General features: G+C 39.3%; 1 protein-coding gene across 7 annotated transcripts in view; it reads left to right on the top strand.

The window, feature by feature from the left end:
* ENOX1 (ecto-NOX disulfide-thiol exchanger 1) overlaps positions 1-20903 on the top strand; it is a 359770-nt gene that overhangs the window by 302522 nt on the left and 36345 nt on the right. For all 7 annotated transcript variants that reach the window (XM_042460210.1, XM_042460212.1, XM_042460215.1 and 4 more), the window contains one exon: positions 17139-17246. In XM_042460210.1, coding sequence (XP_042316144.1) covers positions 17139-17246 — 108 coding nt within the window. The remainder of the gene's footprint in view (positions 1-17138; positions 17247-20903) is intronic.

Here is a 20903-nt window from a genome sequence, read left to right as displayed (position 1 = left end):
CATGAGATAGTCTTTGGTGAAGGGGCACAAAGGAAAGAAGCACATTGCGTTTTATTGGCCACAGGTCCATGGATGAAGAAGAATCATAGGTTAGTGCTATGGTTTAGGAGATTACTACTTGTGGTTTTTAAACCACGATTAGACCTGGAAAAAGAGCAGCTTTAGCGATATATACCTCTCACCACATCACCTCCAACTTGTAGCTGCTGTTTTCCACAACCATGATTAGGGTTTCCCTTTTCATTCACAGGGGGAACCTGTAAATGAGCTCCCATGTGCAAGTCCCTAGGTGCAAGCCCTTGGTTGCAAAACATCACTGCCAGGGCAGTCGTATTACTTGCAGTCATGGGGTGTGAGTTTCCACTCCTCTTCCCCCTCACTATTCCCAACCAACCTGATTACCTTTTCCCCTTATTTCTTCTGTTTAAAAAAGCAAAACAAATTAAATCACAACAGAGAAGCTCCAAAATTGTGTGAAAAAAGTGAAAAAAATAAAATAAATAAAAAATTAAAAATGAAAGACATGATGGGTAGGGCAAAGGCATGGATTAAGCAGGTGTCAGAAGACAGCATGATGGCAGCAGTTGCGTGATTGTGAAGATGTGTGGTGATGTGGTGAGTACAATCAGGTACAATTCCTGGCAAGGGTGACTGCAGTGCAGTAAAGTCTTAAAATACAGTACTTCATGTATCAGATGCTGGGCAAATTGCTAGTGTAAGAGGAAGCAGTCTGGTGTCCTCCTGATGCCTTGGATTATGACCCACATAAGCCCCAACTGGTAGTCAGGATGGACAGGGCTGTTAGGCATTTTGATCCAAAGATATATAGCTTGCCAGTGAACGTAGCTTGCCACTTGTGCTGCCCTAATATTTCCTGTTAAGGGATCTTAAGAGAACATGCAACAGTCCTTACCTGTCTATGATGGGACTGTGTGCTTTCAAGGCTTCACAGAACAAGAAAACACTGAATAAGCACTGTGCCAGAAATAAACTAAGATAGTTGGCGGCGTGAGTATTTTATTAAATTCTGTATACTAGCATTAAGGTGTAAGTATTTCAAGTATACATGAACTAAACTCCTGCCATGCCATGGCTCAAAATTTTGGAAGTGCTTTGATAGTGTAAAGTAGTGTCTCTTTATCTAATATGAAGATGGCAACTTTCCCTATGCCAATATGCCAGGGACCAGTGTTATTTTTGAGTCCATAAACTACAGTTTTCTTTCCTTCATGGAGACTCTCCAGAGAACAGCAACTGATGACTTCTGGGAACCCACTGGTCCATGGACCATCGCTCTGAGTACCACTGATGTTCAGAACACAACACTATGTACCCCTTACTGGAAGAAAGCTGGGATATAAATAAAATTTTAAAAATTAAAAATGTGTATTGCTCGTCATTGTTGGTATGACCAGTACTAACCAATGGATCCTCGTGCGTTTGTATAAGCAGATTCTTTGTGTCAGTTTCAACTACAGGGCCTGGGTTGCTAAGGAAGGGAAGAATTAATTTCCTAGCAGTAAAATGTGAGAATAGAAGAAAATGTGATTTCCCTGCAATTAAATTGCTGGTTAGATAAAGATGTTTCAGTACCTCTGCAATTTTAATTCCTCTGCGAGTACTGGGGGGAAGATATTCAATAACTGAATAAGGACTACACATTCTTTGTGCAATGAACTAATTTTCTGGGGAAAACCCTATCTGTGGAAGACGTCCGTCAGAGAAAATGGATACATTTTCTCTATTTAAAAAGTAAAGTAAATATTACAACACTGATCTAGTTATAAGTTACTGGCACTCTTTCTTTCTTTCTTTCATCCCCTTTTTGCCTCTTCCTTCTTTCCTTTTCAGGATTCATTCCTTCTCTGGAAGAGGAAATAAAAAAAATCAGATTGTATCTTTCTTAGTTCTACATACCAGCACCTTATGGAATGAAATAGTAGTTCTGCAATTGATACTGTCTCAAAATGAAAATCCATTCAATTTAATGACAGTTCAGACACTGTGCTTATACTTTTTTTCTTTTAGATAATTCTCTCCATAAAGCTATGTTACAGTTTAATTTCATACCCAGTATGAGTCCTCTAACAAACAAATGGAAATAATGTTCCGTATCCATGGTAACAAATGAGATATGCTTTACCTGATCATAAGATGGAATTGAATTATAAAACTATGGCATTTGAACACTGAAAAGAACCTTTAAGACGTACATTCCCTCGGCCTTAAAAATAGACAGGTATTGTATCCTCCTTGCATCTAAATTAGGCCCATTTACTTCTAAACCAACCCTGACAGAACTCTTATGAAGTCCATATTTAAAACTTGGCTCCGGTCCTGTACACAATTACCATTTTGCAAGCCTTACTGAAGTATGGCTATTGAATGACTCTTGTGGTTAGGGCAGTAATTATAGTGGTGCTAGAAAGTTCCTATTTCTGACACACTGCCAGAGGGAGGTGTTTGCTATGCAAGTCTGCCGATAAACAACAGGGTGTACCTACTAACCCCCTTCCCACTCCCTCTACAATGGGAAACACAAAAGCATGGTTCACATAACAAAAACCCATGCAATCACTAAAAAAAAGCATTCAAGGGGTAAGGTTGTGAGTCTTATGGGCTACATGAGAGTCTAGATTATTTTAGCAGACTGGAGAACTGGGCCAGTGTTATCAAAATTAATTTAACAGGTATAAATATAAGGTACTATATTTAGGTAGGAAAATTAAAACGTACAGATATAGGATGGGGGATACCTGAGCTGAGAGCCCTATTCAGACCTGTGGTCATTTCTGAGCATCACCATTCAAAAAGATTATTGATTATTTATTTGTTTGTTTGTTTGTTTGTTTTTATCCCGCTCCTGTGCGCAACACAATCAGGGCAGCTTACAACATTAAAATATACAAATAAATATTCCATAACATAACCCCTAGTTCCACCCACCCCTGAAAACACAATTAAACCAATTACAATTAAACCATACTTAAAACAATAGCAATAAATAGTCTCTAAATGGCAACTGTAGCCAATCAGAGGTCAATTAGTTGGGTCTTCTTTTCAGTGGCCGTGTGACTATCCAGGAAAGGCCTGCCGGAAGAGATCTGTCTTAACAGCTTTTTTAAAGCTGTTTAAGGTGGTAATATGATAGATCTCATCCGGCAGGCCGTTCCATAATCTGGGAGCGGTGGCTGAAAAGGTCCTCTGGGAGGTTGCCGACAGTCTAGTTTTTAAAGGTTGAAGCAAAATCCTCCCAGAGGACCTAAGTGCGTGGGGTGGATTGTATGGAAGAAGGCGGTCCCGGAGATCGGTTGGACCCAAGCCATTGAGGGCTTTAAAGGTGATAACCAACACCTTGTACTGGGCCTAGAAACTAATGGGCAGCCAGTGAAGTGATCTTAAGATCTGTGCTATATGGTCTCTTCTGGATGTAGCTTTGGGACGCATGTCGTTCCCATTGGAGCCCTTCAGCCAGTCCCCCGCAACCCCTTCCAAAGCTCCCAACTGGAACCTATTTCTCTCTGACTTCCTTCCCCTCTCCTTTTTTCCTTTCCTTATTCGTTTCTTCTCCCTCTCCCTCTTCTTTTCCTTCCTTCCTTCCTTTGGTTTCCTTCCTTCTTGCCTGCTGGGCCTCTGCCGCTTCTCCCAGGATGGCGGGGCCTGCGGTGCTCCTAGCAAGCCTCCGCCGCTTGCCCCGTTCTTGCCTGGTGTGGCTGCAGTGCCAGAAGCCCCATCTACACTGGGGAAGTGGTGGAGGCCCAGCAGGTGTGCTGCAAGTCCCACCAGCCCGGCAGAAGGCAAGGAAGGAGGGAAAATAAGGGAGAGAGGGAGAAGGAAGCCCCGTCAGCACCAGACAAGTGGCGGCGGCTTTCCCTGGAATGGGAGGAGGAGGAGAAGGAGGAGGTGGAGGAGGGCGAGAGACTTTTTTTGTGATTGTTTTTGCGATCAATTCTATGGCCAAAAAAAACCCCACGATTCTGATCTGGTGTTCCCACTTATTGGGGATGCTTCAGAATTGATTTTTACAGAAAACACCTCTTTCACACTAGTGTCACGAAACCATGGACTATCTGAGTTTGCCCCGAATATTTCCTCCTCTAATCGATTAAAGGAGGATCGGAAGCACGGTCAAATGAGAATAAGGGTCATATAGCCCGCATCGCGCTTCGCAACAAACTGTAGTGGGAATGGGCCCTTTAATTGCCATGGCTCAATGCCATGGAATTCTGGGAATTGTAGTTTGTTGTGGCACCAGAGTAGAACTACCAATTTTTGATAATTATTAGTTTATGCTCTGGGCCACAATCTGCTTTTGGACTTGTTTTAGCAGAGAGAATGGTGCTTCTCCATGTTCTGCTTCCAATTTTTTGATTTCTATTTGATTTCTATATTGGCCATCAGATGATGCCCATATATACAGTCACTCCTTTGGTTGCTTAAAGGATGTGTTTGTTAAATGTTGGCCTTGTAAAATTCCATCAGTTGGCCTCCTGCTTCATTTCTTGATCCAAGTTCTCCCAAAATACTTGATTCTGCTGTTTCCTATTTTTGCATTCCAGTCACCTATGATTAACAAAAAGTCCTGTTTTGGTGTATGATCAATTTCCTCTGGGACTTCATCATAGCATCTTTCAATTTCTTCCTCTTCTGCCTCTGTACTTGAAGCATAAGCCTGGTGGCGCAGTGGGTAAATGCCTGTACTGCAGCCATTCACTCGAAACCACAAGGTTGCGAGTTCAAGACCAGCAAAGGGCCCAAGCTCAACTCAGGCTTGCATCCTTCCGAGGTCGCTAAAATGAGTACCCAGACTGTTGGGGGCAAATTAGCTTACTTGCTAATTAGCTTACTTGCTGTTCACCGCTATGATCTTTGGAATAGCGGTATATAAATAAAACAAATTATTATTATTATTATTATTATTATTATTATTATGCCTATATTGATGGGTTTTCCCTGAAGTCTTAGTGATATGTTTCCATCAGACTTCGCATAATACCATTTGACTACTTTTGCTACATCTCCCCTCACTACAAATGCCTTCGCATTTTTTCTTATCTTTTCATTTCCTGAATAAAACACTGTGTTTTACTCTGACTCAAAATGTCCCATTCCTATCCATTTTAGCTCACTCACCCCACGTTTTGCAATGTTTATATGTTCCATTTCTTGTTTTACTATTTCTAGCTTCCTCTGATTCATGCTTCTCATTTTCCATGTTCCTACAATATATGTTGTGTAGGTTTGAACTTTCCTTTCACCTCTGAGTACAGTTGTCCCTCCATATTCGCTAGGGTTAGGGGAACAAGACCCCTGTGAATATGGAAAAACCACAAATAACAAAAACACTGTTTTTACCTGAGAGGTATTTGCGGATTTGATTATTCACGGATTTCATTAATATGTTCTCTCTAGGACTGTCTAGGTCCTCCAGTGCAACTCTGTGGTCAATGTCCAACATACACTGACCATAGAATGGCACTGGAGTAGCTACAAATGGTCTTTCCAGTGCAACCTTTAGTTAAAGTTGACCACAGAGTTGCACTGGAGGACCTAGACAGTCCTAGAGAGAACATATTAATGAAATCCGTGAATAATAAAATCTGCAAATATCAAAGCCGCAAATATGGAGGGATGACTGTATATCTATATCTGAACATCCTTTCAACATGAGTCCAGTTGTGTCAATAACCCCAGTGCTACTCATAGCTGCCCTCTGCTCTAAGTAAAATAAGTAAATGTTATTTAAGTATTGAAATATTTCTGTTCTGCCCTGTAGCTCAAGATCTCATGTTGGTATACAAGTGAAATAGAATGTTAAACTCAGTAGCAACCAAAAAAGGGGGGTTATAAGAGTGTAAGTTGGACTTGCACCATCATACTTCATTAATATTGTTTACACATTGTTTCTTAAAGTGTGCAGAAAAGGTCTGAAACAGTTTTAGAGGTGTTCAGCAATGAATGATTAAACTAGATTATACTAGCATAATACTGGAGAGCCAGTATTGCATAGTGGTTTGAGTGTTGGACTAGAATACTGGGAGAGCAGGTTTGAATCCCTGCTCAGTCATGGAAACCTACTAGGTGACCTTTGGCAAGTCATAGTCTCTCAGACTATGTGACATTTCCTTTGAATAAATCTTGCCAATAAAACTGTAGGATGGAATTGCGATATGTTGGAATTAACTCGAAGTCACAAAACAACAGAAATGTGTTTATAGGCTTGCCATACTTGAAGGCCTTTAGACTACAAAGTTATGTTTGGACTAGTGTAGACTCTCTAAATAAATACAAAGAGGTGAGCCAAGAAAAGTGAAACATCTAGTGTGTTGGCTTTGCACTGTGGTTTACACAAGATTGTTTATATGCTGTTCCATTAGCAGCTGGTCAGTGTGCACTTTGTCACTCCTCGGGACAAAGTTCACTTTGAAAAATGCACCTGGGTTCATAGGAAGACCCTTGTGTCAGCCAGACAATATGTTTGGTGTATGCTGACAGTCACTGCATTAGTCAGGTCACAACCTTAATTCCATTAAACGTCCCATGAGCTAAACAAGTAACACAATGACCATTTATTCTGACCATTTATGCTGGCAAGCCGAGGGGTATAACAATGCCATTAGAAAATCATGCAGGGTGTGGAGAAAAATAGATGCAGTTAGTTTTTCTCCCTCTCATAGTGCTAGAATGTGAGGTGAACCAAGGAAGCTGAATGGTAGGAAATTCAGAATGTCTAAAATGAAGGATTTCTTCATACCATGGGTTAGCTGAACGTTGGAATTTTCTTTTATAACATGCAGTGATGGCTGCCAGCATGAATGGTTCTGAAAGGGAACAGGCTAATAATAGTTACAAGGCATGGTCCCTATACATGACTCCATGGATGACCTGTCTCCATTTGCTGGGGAACATGAGCACAAGCATGCTGTCATGATGAGGTCCTCCTACTCTGGGACTACTTCAAGGCATCCATCTGACTATTGTGGGAAACCCTTGGACTGACAAAGGGATGTTCTTTTTTGTTTTAGAAAAGTTGCTGAAATACTAAATTGCTTTGTAATGAATAAAATCCTTACTCATTTCTAATACCACACACTGTATTCTATTAGGACTTGCTGTGCATGCATGCTGCAGTTTACTTACCTCATTAGGAGAAATCTCTAAAGGAGACAGAGCTGACTTCTTTGGCTTGTCTTTCACGTCATCTTGTTTCCTTGGTGATTCTGCAGTTCTCATGAATGTTTGGTTATTAACGCATGTTTCCATAGCTGGCAAGTTGTATACCTATTATTCAAGAGTTCCATGTGTTTAGTGTTATGATATAAAGCTCTGGCTGCTGGACCAATCAGGCAGATGCATGCAGGGTAGTGCCGATTGGCCATGCTAGGTAAATGGGACTTTCCAAAGCAGAAGCACTGTGCTTCTAATACTGGGACACTTACTGTCTTCATGCACTGATGATGGGTTTCTAGCAGCATCTGGTTTGCCACTGGAAATAGTGCACTGAGAAAGATGAAGCATTGGTATTAATCTGTAAGCTTCTGTCCACTGAATTGACATATATACTCAACTATAAGTCAGTCTCATGTATAAGTCAATGGCAGCTTTGGAGCCAAAATTATGCATTTTTATATGACCCATGGATAAGTTGAGGATAAAACTTAGGGCCATGTAACAAAGGATCTAAAGGATGAAGCAAAGGAAACAATGCCAGCAGACATCACTTTGTGTTCACACTAAAGGCTGGATGGATAAGAAAATAGAGAAGGATTGGTGCTTCCAGGACAGATTACATTGACTTTCACCAGTGGGTGACTCCTTTTTAAATAAGAGTTAAAGTATAATACATAAATTGACCCGTAGATAAGTCGACTCATTTTTGGGTGGTCAATTTTTAACTAGAATTTTTAGACTTATACATGAGTATATACAGTAAGTACTCCAAGATGGTTTAAATGCATGCTCCATATAAGTAACAATTACTTGGAATGAGTTCCTTTTACTGTAAAGGACAAAATCTACTGAGATGTTCTATTGTGTAAACTCTTTTAAGCACAAAGGAGGGGCTGTAGGTAGCTGTAACCACACCTCAGGTGGGATGATGTATTCTCCAATTCTGAATCCCTAGTGCTATTTGCGCTCTGTTGGCCAGGCAAAGCTAGTTGGCCAGATATTGATTCTAAGCCTGGCCAACTTCATATTGCTGACCAGTTGTGTAAAGCCAGTATTGTATAGTGGGCCATCAGTATCCACAGAGGATCCATTCCAGATGCACACACACCCCACAGATACCAAAATCCGTGAATGCTCAAGTCCCATTGTTCTTAATGGCAGCGCAAACACTTGGCCTTCTCCTTGCTCTCCTTTTGCTGACAGGCAAAGACCTTTTTGTTCAAACAGGCTTTTATAGAGCAATGACTTACAGAAGACTTCTCATGGGGGTGCATTATTTTCAACTTTTGTGTGCCTTTTTAATGATTTTATACTGTTTTTAAACTATGTTTTTAATGTAATGATTTTAAATTGCCTTTACATTTTATTGATAGGTTTTAGCTGGTTTTTTTCTGTGAGCTGTCATGCATCCCACCCCAGGAAAAGTGTGGTATATAAATGGAATAAATAAATAAAACTTTAAATCCCACCCCCAACTGCAAATCCTACTATTCCCTAGGATAGAACTATGACAGTTAAAATAGAGTCATAGTGCAATACATAATTGCATAGTGTGAAAGGGCGCCCAGTTTGAGTAGCTACATGAACTGCATTCTACTGGGCTGTCAGAAAATAATGCAATTTTTTACAAGTTTCCAAGGTCTGCAGAAGAATTTTTCTAGAAATGAGGTTTTTTGTTTAAAATGCTTTTCTAGCCTTGATTGCAAGCAATCTCTGATAACACTTGGAACACACGCATACCTTCATTAGTTTAGGTTTATTTTTTCTCCCCTTGTGCAACACACCTGGAATATTTATTTAGTTCCTATGAAATTAAAGAGCAAATGGCAATAGGCTCTGTGAAACTTTAACCTAAAAGGATTGTAGGGATTGTAATAGGATATGAAGATTATTGCTTCCAGGTTTTTGATTCATACTGTGGCCTGAGTAAATAGAGCTATTCACACAGGATGATTTATTCACATGAATAAGAGTTGCGAGGGCTGGCTTCAGAGCCTGGCTGCAAGATTTTCTTTTGGTGTCAGTTTGTGGTGGTTTTATTTTTCTAAAGAGGCAGGTTGGAGGGGGAGGAGACTGTATGGCCGCAGTTTCCTGACTTTGACATAGCTGTCCCAAAAGCAGGGAACAGATATCTTCAGTTTCTCCCAAGTAACTCCAAGCAAATGCATGTTGTTGCTATATGGAATAGCTAGTTATAATAATAAAGCTGCTTCTTCCTCCTTCCCCTTGCAATAGTGTAACTGCAAATTAGGTGACATACATAAATTGACAATGTAAGCTCTTCTTGGACAGTAAGATTTGAAATAGGTGTGGCCAGAATGACAATAAATCATTCAGCTTGAGGCTGAAAAAAACTATTTCTTAAATAAATGCAATTCAAGCACAGGAGTTCCAGAAAAGGCAATAAATTAGATGGAGTCTTAGATTAAGCAGTATCTTGTACCTCACCAGGAATGCATTTGGTTTACACCTTAAACAGCTGTTCTCTTGACCAGAGCCACTCTCTATTGTGGTTATCAGTGCATGTTCAAGTTGCTGGTACACAGAAATGTATGCATGGCAACATGTCAATACAGCTGTCTTTAAACAGTAGTCCAGAGATAATTAATGCTTCCTAGGGCTGCTTAAGGGAAGAAAGGGCCCATAAAGAAAGGCAAAATAAAGCTGCTTTGGGTCAGTTAGGAGGTATGCTGTTTAAATGATGCATGCTTCCTAAGAGTCCAGAAGCCATTCTAAAGCCACACTCCAGTCCTTCACCAAAATGGTGAAGAAAGATGCTGAAGTGCTTAATAGTTTCTAGGTGTTCTTTGGGGGCAATGCAGAACAAGCAAATTCAAAACAGTAGCCCTTCAGTACTGCTGTTTAATATCCTGAGTATATTAAAGGTGGAATGTTCCCATTTGTCTAAAATAGAGATGAATTGGACAGAAATATTTATTCTTCTTTAAAGCCTAGTGTACATGTGGTTCAGCAGGAGGTTCTGAAACACTTCTGGACAATCTGTTGAGTAACTGCAGCCCATATGCATCACCTCTATGCTACTTTCCCTTCTCCTATTGGCGAAACATTCCTGGCTGGGGTAAGGCAGGCTTCTATATATTTAAGAATTGGTTGACTAGTTGAATTTATATCCTCCCTTCCTCCAAATATGGAGCTCAGAAGCAGTTAAAACAATGGGTAAGAATGGATAAAAAAACAAAGGTTTTTTAAAAAATACAAACAGTTATATTAAAATATTAATTTAAATAGTTAAAGCTGGAGTTAAAACATATGGTGATAGAAGTATTGCACACCCTAATTAAAAGATCTTCTGCAAGGCTTGTTAACACTCGATGCTGCCTTGACAAACAAAAAGGTCTTTGCCTTATGGCAAAAGAGAGTACAGATGGAGCAAACTTAGGCTCCCATTGGTAGAAACTTCACAGCCCCGGAGTAGCCACTGAGAAGGATCTCCTCATATCCTCACCCAAAAATGTCTTTGTTGATGGTAGAACCAAGATAAAGCTGTCCCTCGATCTTAAAACCTAGGCAAACTCATATTGGGAGACATAGCCTTTCAGATAATTTGGACTCAAGCCATATAGGACTTTATAGCTCATAGCCAGGATGCACAAGAGATGGGGGAACATGTAGGAAAACAGATCTGGAGACTCTTAAACCCCAAGTTATTCCTGGTAGCTGCGCCTCACTGTAAATGGATCAGATCTGGATGTCACACATAGCAATTTTCAGATGAACTTTGTTTTAGGGATGAAAATTCATTGTAACAGTGTGATACTAACAAGAATTCACATGGTGTTGTCATTACCCTTTGGAATTTCCATATCCATGGGATTATTTCATGCTGTCTGGGCATTAGTATTCTTGGCCATGCTGACAATATTCATTGCAGAGGCCTGAGTAATTCAGTGGGCTTCTATAATGCTTTCTATATTTACTGTTTCAGAAGCACCGAAGATTGGTTTTAAGATGGTAATTTTCTATATGCAGTGGTTGAGATCTGAGCAGTCTGGGTGATGGTTACAGAAAGAGATTTAGCACAGGGACTGCAGAATGGGTTTCAGAAACCAACTAGACCGATGTCTGCAAAAATGATTTTATAAATAATATTTTAGCCTTCATGAATTATGTTGCATAAATAACAGCAGAGCCTTAGAGGTTCTATTTATTTTAAAAGCCCATTAGAAAAAGTTGGATTCTCCCCTGCTGTGCTCATCCAATTACCATGGCGTTATTAAAGGCACACAGGTTACAGCCCCTGACCTAGATTTCTTTTATGTCTCCCCAACCACTGTCACCACCTGCCAATTGTCACTGCATTTCAGCAAGCAACAGTGACTAAATATTACAAAACAACCTAATCACTTGCAAGTTTACCAAGGACTAAATCCCACTGAACTGAGTGGAGCTTAATTTTGAGTAAATATGTATAAATTGGGTAAACATGTACTGTAATATTTGTGTGCATTCTGATCAAATTGTTAAAACTACATTAAAATCAATTTGTTTTACATTTTCATAATAATAATAATAATAATAATAATAAACTTTAATTTTACGCCACCCCTCTGTGGGGCGGCTTACAACATTAAAACATACAATTTATATCCCACAAACCCACTGCCCCCATAAAATACAATTAAACAATTTACAGTATAAAACATAGCTTAAAATAATAACACTGGCAAGCAATAACTACAACAAGGAATCAGGGATAGATAGGTTAGGCTTACTTGTGGTGGCCGAGTATCTATTTAGGAAAGGCCTGCCAGAAGAGATCCATCTTAACAGCTTTTTAAAAGCCATTTAGAGTGGTAGTGTGATGGATCTCATCCGGCAGGCCATTCCATAATCTGGGAGCAGTAGCTGAAAAGGTCCTCTGGGTGGTTGCAGATAGTCTAGTTTTTATTGGTTGCAACAGGTTCCTCCCAGAGGACCTGAGTGTGCAGAGTGGATTATACGGAAGCAGGAGGCCCCGAAGATAGATTGGACCCAAGCCATTTAGGGCTTTAAAGGTGATAACCAACACCTTTTCACAATTTAAAGGCATGGATTTTATTTCCTGTTTTTATTTTCTGTGTAAAATGTTGGCTTAATAGACTTCTGGTTGATCTCTCTAACAGCTTAGCCTAAGGCACATGAAAATTTTAGCATCTTCTCTATAAGAGATCCCAGATTTCGGGATGAATGTAGAACTCTTTTCTAGCCATAATCCTTATTTTATGTTACTATGGGGTGAAACTGATGGGTTGAAGGGGCGGCTTCTGAAGATGGGTTGGGGCCATGTCGAACACACAGCATGGCCCAAATCCGCCTTGAAACTGGCCCAAAAAGGAACAGGAAAAATCCACTCCTTTTTCAGCAGGGGAAAAGACACCTTTCCCAGCCCCACCGCAGCCCAAAGCCAGCTTCAAGACGCTGTGGCTTCAAGACACTGTGGTGTGTAAACACTGTGCTGCCACAGCGTCTTGAAACTGCCCACATCTGGTCAGCGACCCAACTTCTGGGTGGCTTCAGGGTGGCGTGGGAGTGTGCAGTGTATAAACACCATGTTCCCAAGCCACCCAGACCATGGCTTTAAAGAGTCGTCTGTTCTTTTCTACGATATTTCTATAATAAAGTAGATTTCAGAAGGACATTCAAAATCATTAAAATTAGTTTTATGTGAAATAACTGGAATGGTCAAGTGAATGCCACAATTACACCAGAAGAACTAACTGCCACCCATTTATCCATCCTAAGGATGGGGTATTCGGGATGGAACAGCCTTCATGATTAGAGGCATTATGTGCAGAGTCCCCACAATCAAATGGGATATTGACCATTTGCCACACATGTAAAGGAAGATTAATTTCTCAGAAATCCTGTTCAATAGTTGCATGCCTCCAGGCAGAACTGGGAAGCCACAAATCAGTGTCTTGTAGGTCAGGCGAGAAGCTTAGTAAATATGGGATGGGAAAATGATTGAGTTTGTTGGTTCAAGTTGGAGCCTGATAAATACTGGAGCAGAACTCAAAAGCTCTTGTGCCAATAGATGGATACACAAAACACATACTGTACAGAGAAAAGCTTTCCAATTGGTTCTTATAATGTAAGGGCTGATCTCACAAATTCTGTCTAGGTCAAGCATGAATTTTATTGTTTAATTTTAGCCCTTAATGTCAAAACCTACTTTGTTGTGTCACTGGAAGGAAAATGCTCTTGCATGTAAAACTGGTATCTGTTCTCAGGCCAATTTGTTAGTTAATATGCAAAGTTACAGAGCTTTTAGAGTTTGAATAATTCTTCAGGCAAAAACATTCAGAGCAAAATACAGAACACCAAGAAGAAAGGAAGGATAGATTGAGTTAGCATACCAAAGACATTGAAGATGCTGCATTTTCCCCCACAAGCATAAAGATGCCTTGTCAAGCTGTGACATGATTTCATAAAACTAATCCTGATACTCTAGCATTGAGGGGAGAATCTTAATGTTTTAGATCACCATGGAATAAATGCTCCAATTCATAATTCATATTCTCGTGATCTCTCATGTGTAGTTGCAGTCTGTGAATTTTTTCAAATGATCAGCATGGACATTGAAGAAAGGCTATCTGCTGAATCTTTCCTCTACAGGTGAAGGGGAAAATACTAAATAATTATTACATTCAGCTCATTTTCTAAATATATGTGTCTTCTCTTTTGATGCTATATATACCACTCCTACCACAGAAACTACATACCTGAATCTAAAGAGATACAGAGACAAAATTTAGCTAAACAATTTCAAAAATTATGAATTCATAGATTATACTGCATGTAATTTTCATTTTTGCTAAGCAGTAGGGTTGAGGCCAAACAGGAAACCAGGGAGCCATCTGTCTATTCCACAGTCTTGCTCAAAATGTTACTTTTCGTTCTGGATTTTAAAAAGACTTCAGTGTGGACTGGCTATTTGGAGATGTCAGAAGCTGTAGCTTAGCATGTTTTGGAGGGCACCAAGTAAGCAATGGCGAGACAAGACTGTGGAGATGGTACAAAACCTCCAGGATGGATTTAGCATGTTAAGAGTATTAAATGAGAGTTTATTAATCTGAGATAACTGGCTTTACTAACAGACTGAATTACTATATAATGAGATCATGTAAGCTACGAAGATCTCACGGTTTGACCCAAAGCCTCCTTCTCAGGATCTAGTGAAAGAAAATAGATATTGAGACGAGTGATCAGAAGCAAGGGAGCAAAGCATGTACTGTTTGTCTTGAGTTGATCCCTCCCTCCATTAGCTTAATTCCATCAAAACTCATCCCAAAGCTGCCTTCTGACCAGAGATAAGAAAATGAAATGGAGAGTGCCATTATATTATGTTTACACTAAAAAGCCTTTCAAAAAGAACTAACATTAATTATAGTTACATTTAAAAAAGGGAATTTATTTTAACCTAGCATTTAAATTTACATTACATTGCTCCACTAAAATGCTCACCAGAAGGAAGATGAAAGATCCCATAAATGATTTGATTCCTCCCCCTATGCTTGTTTTCATCTTGGGAGAAAAGGAAACAGCTGTATGAAAAAAGCAAATTTCTTGGGGATTTTAGATGATAGGGGAAGAAAGACAAGCAGGAAATTAAAGGAATGTATAGATATGAAGTAAAAGCCAGATCCAACTGATAAGAATCTACATACATGTTTCATCATTTTATTTTTATGATACAAAAAAGAACAAAAACAATTGTCTTATTCTCATTCAGAAATATTTAGGAGCAACAGACTGCAGTGAAATTGGCATTGCCCAGTGCCTGCTGCTCATGGCAGAGGCATGGCTCTGTAGCTGTGCATCTTCTTTTCTTTGGCCCTTTTCTTCTTCCAATGACACCCATGAATTCTTTCCATCACACCAGGAAGGAAGGAAGGACCTTGAGACAAAATTGGAAAGAAAGTAACTTCATGTCTACAACGCAAAACATATTTTTCTTTGTTACAGCAAAACCAAAAGCAACCTAGGGGTTGTAAAATGATGCTCCTCATTGGTTGTGGAAATTATAGAAGGCAGAACCCAATGCCAATGTTCATGGATGATAAAATGAATTGCATTCCATGGGCTTTTCTCTTCCTGGTTTTAAGGATTACAGCCCTTTCCTATATATATCAGGGTATAGCATCACGCAGTCCAAGAATGAATTTGGATAACTCCTCCACTTCTTCAGTGCCTGGAACAACAGTAGCAGAAGCAACAATAATTCCTGGACAAAGATACAGTTCAATTTTTCATTTAAATCCATAGTATTTTAATCCATATTTTGACTTTACTGAACTATATTTTGAATAAACGGTTGTTGTTAACTGCCCTTGGGTTGACCTCAACTCATGGCAACCCTGTGGATGAGACATCTCTAAGACCCCTGTCCTCCACTGAGGTTTGTATGCTCATGCCTGTGACCTTCCTAATTGAGTCTAGCCATCTGGACTCAATTAGGAATCTTCCTCTCTTTTTACTACCTTCTACCTTTCCTAGCATTACTGTCTTTTCTAATGAGTCGTGCGTTCTCCTAATGTGGCCAAAGTACCACAGCATCAATTTGATAATCTTGACTTGCCAGGGTATTTCAGGCTTGATCTCTTCAAGGACCCATTTGTTTGTCTTTTTGACTGCCCACAGTATCCTTAAACCTTGAAAATAGAAAACACTTTACATTCTGGCTTAGGTTTTTAAATATATAAAAATGTAATTCATATAAATAATACTTTATTAAAATATATATTTACTTGAATATAACAAAAAAACAGTGATAACATCAACAAAAATAAGACATGTAATTCATGTAATTAATACTAACACATCAGTTCTCATCTCTGTTTCTGAATCACCAGATGGGGTCTGGCAACAAAGTAAGTAAGTTCTAAGCAAGAGAGTGTTTTCCTCTTTTATTTCATACTTTGCCAGTACCAATATCTATTGAAATTGTGACTGCTGTAATAAATAAAACAAAAATTAACTAGAATGTCTTATGACTACCTTATGCTTTTAGACAAATTGAATGAATATATTTCTATCTGTGACCTGAAAAATACACAGATACACTCGGAATTAATTAAATCCTGTGATTAAATCCTCTGGTTCTTGGAAGATGCATAGAAAATGCCATAAAGGTGTGGCTGAAAGCAAAGGCATTCTGAAATGAAGAGAAAGTCTTTTGACTTGAATACATGTACCTATGAGGCATTTGTTTCCTGCAAAGAGAACATGTGTCGAACCTATCTCTACTGTATTTTGAATGCCTGTCTGCTTTCACTCTATTATTTGGTTTCTCAATAGGCTGGAGAACATGAAGTCCTTCTTTAAAAACCTTGGAACTCTTTGCATAATGAAGACCACGTTTGGTAACCCAGCACATGTCTTTAATCATTCTGATCAGCACATTTCTCTGCTGATGCATTGATCTGTAGGGCTTTGTTCTCACTCATCTAATCAGACCCTGCAAGAGTAGACCAGAGGGAAAAAAATCTTTTGCCTTCTTGGCAACTCAGCGCAAATACATTTCGGGTTATGGCTTTGTGCAAAATGAGATGGCTATGGGCCAGCGACTAATTATATTAAAGGGCTGTGTTCGTAAATTATTTATGGGATGAAATGTTTACTCCAGGATTATTAAATCCAGAGTGTCTCCTTCTACAAATAAGCCTTTGGTTCAGATGGATGTGACAGTGCCTCCGCAGATGGTAAATCCAGCCAGGAATTTTGTGTGTTTTAATGTGTGGTTAAGTTATTTGTTACATTAAGAGAAATACATTTCCTTGCTGAGCAGCAGAAAATGCAGACAGATATAATTTATGTCTTGTTCAGCTTAGACATAATAGTCAAAGCAATAAAAACAAAAAATGGAAAAAACCATGAAAAATATTGCTTGCATGAGACTTTGTAATCCTGGATATTTATTCACAAGTACTCAGACATCACTAATCAGAAACATCCTTTCTTTCATGCAGCAACTGTTGAAAATCCAAGAAGAATTAAACAACAAAAAGTCAGAACTTGAGCAAGCAAAAGAAGAACACACACACACGCAGGCCATGCTGAAAATCCTTCAGGAACAAGTGAGTAGCACCTATAGAGCAGAATCTGGGCTGTGCCTTTTGGAATTAATCCAAAATTGATTTCATTAAGTGTGTTATCTGCCATGTTTGGCCCGTTGAATGTTCTAGTTATTTGCAAAATCACCTTACTTTGAATAAAACATACATGTTTGTTGAAGGTGATTGTGTCAAGGCATAATAGAACCTTGCCTCTTTGGCAGCTCGTGATCTTTTATTGCACCTCTTGTAGCACATTTTATTCAGCACAAATACAACAATGTGTTTTTCTGTCTGAAGACAAATGGACCTGGGAAAAGTTAAATATACTGGAAAAGCAAACATATTTCAAATAAAACAGCCATTTCTTTGAAGACTAGTAGCAGAGAAAATGAGTTTAGCATCTCCCATCTCATTCGGGCAGATGCACGCGTGCAGGAGTGAATCATGATGGCAATAAAAGATCACCAGCATTTTTGTGCACTTACCCAACAGAGGCATGAAACAAGCCTTTCTTGAACTTGACAGATCTGCTGGATACAGTTGTCCTTTACACCATGTGATGCTGAAGGACATGGTCTTTCTATTGGCAGATAAACACATTACAATTCTTATTGTTTATAGGATTGCCAGGTTGGATACAGGATGGGGCTCCTGTAAGCTTAACAGATTGTGGAGCAGGACAAGTTGCTGTAGAGCTACAGGTTACAATTCTTACTGTTTATAGGGTTGCCAGGTTGGATACAGGATGGGGCTTCTATAACCTTAACAGATTGTGGAGCAGGACAAGTTGCTGTACAGCTACATTAAGCCCAATGAAGCTTGATGCCAAACCTCAACTTTCAGCAGAGGACATCACCTCCCAATATATTTCCTCACTGGTGGAGAGCAAAGAGAGGGAGCACCAAGGAGCACAGATTTGTCATTGATGCTGACACCTCTGTACCCACACCCCTGGTGTGGAAATATCCATGTTGAGAGGGGATGTCTGTGGATGAATGTTGGAGTTTGGACAGTAGGGAAGAACTGGTACATTCATCCCACTTGGTGGACTATTAAGGTACCTTCTCCTGCCACATTATCTGTTCAGGATTAAAGTTACAGGTATCCCATCCAGTATTCAACCTGACATTCTTAACTGTTGATATTAGCTTTTTCTTTCCAAACACAGAGGCAAATGACACAAGGCAAAGAGTCGCTTAACCTTTGGTTATTTTCCTGCCTCAATCTGCCTGAGGTCTGTCTTTTTAATACCAAAACAGGCACACTATCTGTCACTTCATTCACTTTCCTCCGGACTGGCCCTCCTCCAGTGTTGGACACGGTCTGTGGCAAAGGTGTATGAGGTGACAAGAGTACAGAGAGGCAGGATTGGAGGGAACCTTTTGTTGGAAATGTGGGAACCTACCAACATTAGAATGAAGAACATGAGGATAAAGTATAATTGTTAATCTGTTGTATTAGGCAAGAGAGAAAAGAGCAAGAAAGTGTTAAGGTAAGTCAGATACTGAACCACATAGTAGTCTTGTTGAATTCCTGATCTTTTAATACACAGATTGACTTTTAGAACCTTGATCAGAACCCAGATCATGCTTCTTGATTGAGAGTAGGGAAGCAGACAAAACACAGCGATTCGCTTATGACAGAAATGTTCTACATATGCTCAGAGGCACTCAAAACATTTCCGATAAAGAATTATCCACCCTTTATTCATTGACTGCTGTTTGTAGTCAGTTACTGACTGCTGTGCTGGATCACTGTCATTTGGTTGAGATAAACAAATTGTTCCTTACTAATGTTTGTCTTGAGTGCAAACAGGGAGGAAACTTAATCGAACAAGTATGAATTTTCTAGTTTGAAAAAAATTGGGGAAGACAACTGGAAAACAAAAGAGCCCCCAGCGGGCCATTGCAACAGCCTCCATTTATTTTCTGTAAATCCTATGGCCTGTTCTGAATTAATTAACAGCAATTTAATGAATTAATTTGCCTCTGTTAGTGGTGTTAATGACAATGAATTAGTCTCCCAATTTAGCATCAGCAAAATAATGTTCAAGCCAAGCTTTCCAAGCTCTGCTCCCTAGCAAGATAATATAAGATTGCAGCCTTGTTTCTTTTCTACATGTTGGTCATCAAAGTGACTTATTGTGGTAAAATCAATAAAGGGTTGCAGCAAAAAGCAGTAAAATTAACGTAGAAGGTGAATGTGGATTGATATCTCACTCACCATCAGTTTGATCAACACCTGCTATAGATACATGTTCGTGTCAAGATAATACTACTTTTGTTTGGATGGGTGCCATTCAGATTGATATGTGAGGCCTGACTATTTCTCAAACATTGCTGTTGTAATGAAGGTAGAAATTCTGGCAAGAACACCACCTATACATGATTTTTATTTTTTGTTAATCTGAGAACAATGGATGTTGCTCATCATAGGCTAAATTTTGAAGCCTTAAGTGGATCAATACAAATCTTGCCTCTTACAAACACTCTTTGTCAGTTGCCATGCCGTTCAAGCACCTCTTTGTGAACAACATAATAAGAACTTTCCAAGGTATCTCCCCAGATGAAGGAAGAGATGACAGCTTCTTCAAGACTTCAGCCAGGGGCAACAGCTCTCCATCCTTTATCCAAAATCCAATTGCCTCCTGATATATTTCGGGTCTCAGGGAAGTGATAATTTGCTAGCTGAAAAGCTGACTGCAAAGACAAGGGCTGGGAATTAAGCATTATATCACTGCAGCCAGAGTCATTTAAACTAAAGCACATAGAGCTTTGTAATTTTGAAGTCTAATTGAAGTTAATTTATCTTGAATACCAAGAGATTAAACAGTTGCCTGAATTAAACAAGGCACAATATTTAATGTATATTCCTAGTTATGTCTACTCAGAAGTAAGTGCTGTTGTGTTTGGTGGAGTTTACTGCTGATAATCCACTGTAGGACTGCAGTCAATGAAATAGTAGAGGACTGTCGGGGGTGTTTTGATTGTAAATTCCTGCATGGCAGGGGGTTAGACAGGGTGCCCCTTGAGGTCTCTTCCAACCCTGCAATTCTGTGATTCTATAAGTTTCAAATGTGCAGTTGGTTAAGCTTAGCAGACACATGAAAAGGAAACTGTTTCTATTACAAGAGCATGAAGATACACAGTGCACTGTTTATTTAATCAGTGTACTTCCCAATATTGCACATACTCTTGTGTATTTGTAACTAACAGTGTGCAAGGCATACTGTTTTGCTTAGTCAGATTTTGTTTATTTTCTAATTCGTTCATTACAGTTACACTTCTTTCATGTTTATTTTCAGCAAGCTAGATTATTTCTACTGAAAACAAAATCGGAAAACACACACACACACCAATAATTGTTCCAGCAGTTTTCATTGCACTAGAATCGGGTTTCTGCAAAGCCAGAGCTTGGAAACGTCATTTCTTTACAAATGACATATTACTCTTTATGAATAACATATTTTTATTTTTTAAAAATAATTCAAACTAGAAAAATACCCAAAGAACCTTCTTAAATGATCCCTTAAACTAGCAATTGGTAGGTAATGAGTTAATGTTACTCATTATACCAAAACAAAGTTAGTGGCCTTTTCAGGGATAACATGATTTTTCAGACATGAATGTTGCCCTTATTACCGCCTTCGCCCCCAAAAGGGATACATCACAGTTATCA

The sequence above is a fragment of the Sceloporus undulatus genome, chromosome 3, assembly GCF_019175285.1.
Source record: "Sceloporus undulatus isolate JIND9_A2432 ecotype Alabama chromosome 3, SceUnd_v1.1, whole genome shotgun sequence".
NCBI classification, from domain to species: Eukaryota; Metazoa; Chordata; class Lepidosauria; order Squamata; family Phrynosomatidae; genus Sceloporus; species Sceloporus undulatus.
Note: the sequence above shows the minus strand (reverse complement) of the source record. Positions and strands in the feature narration are given on the sequence as shown.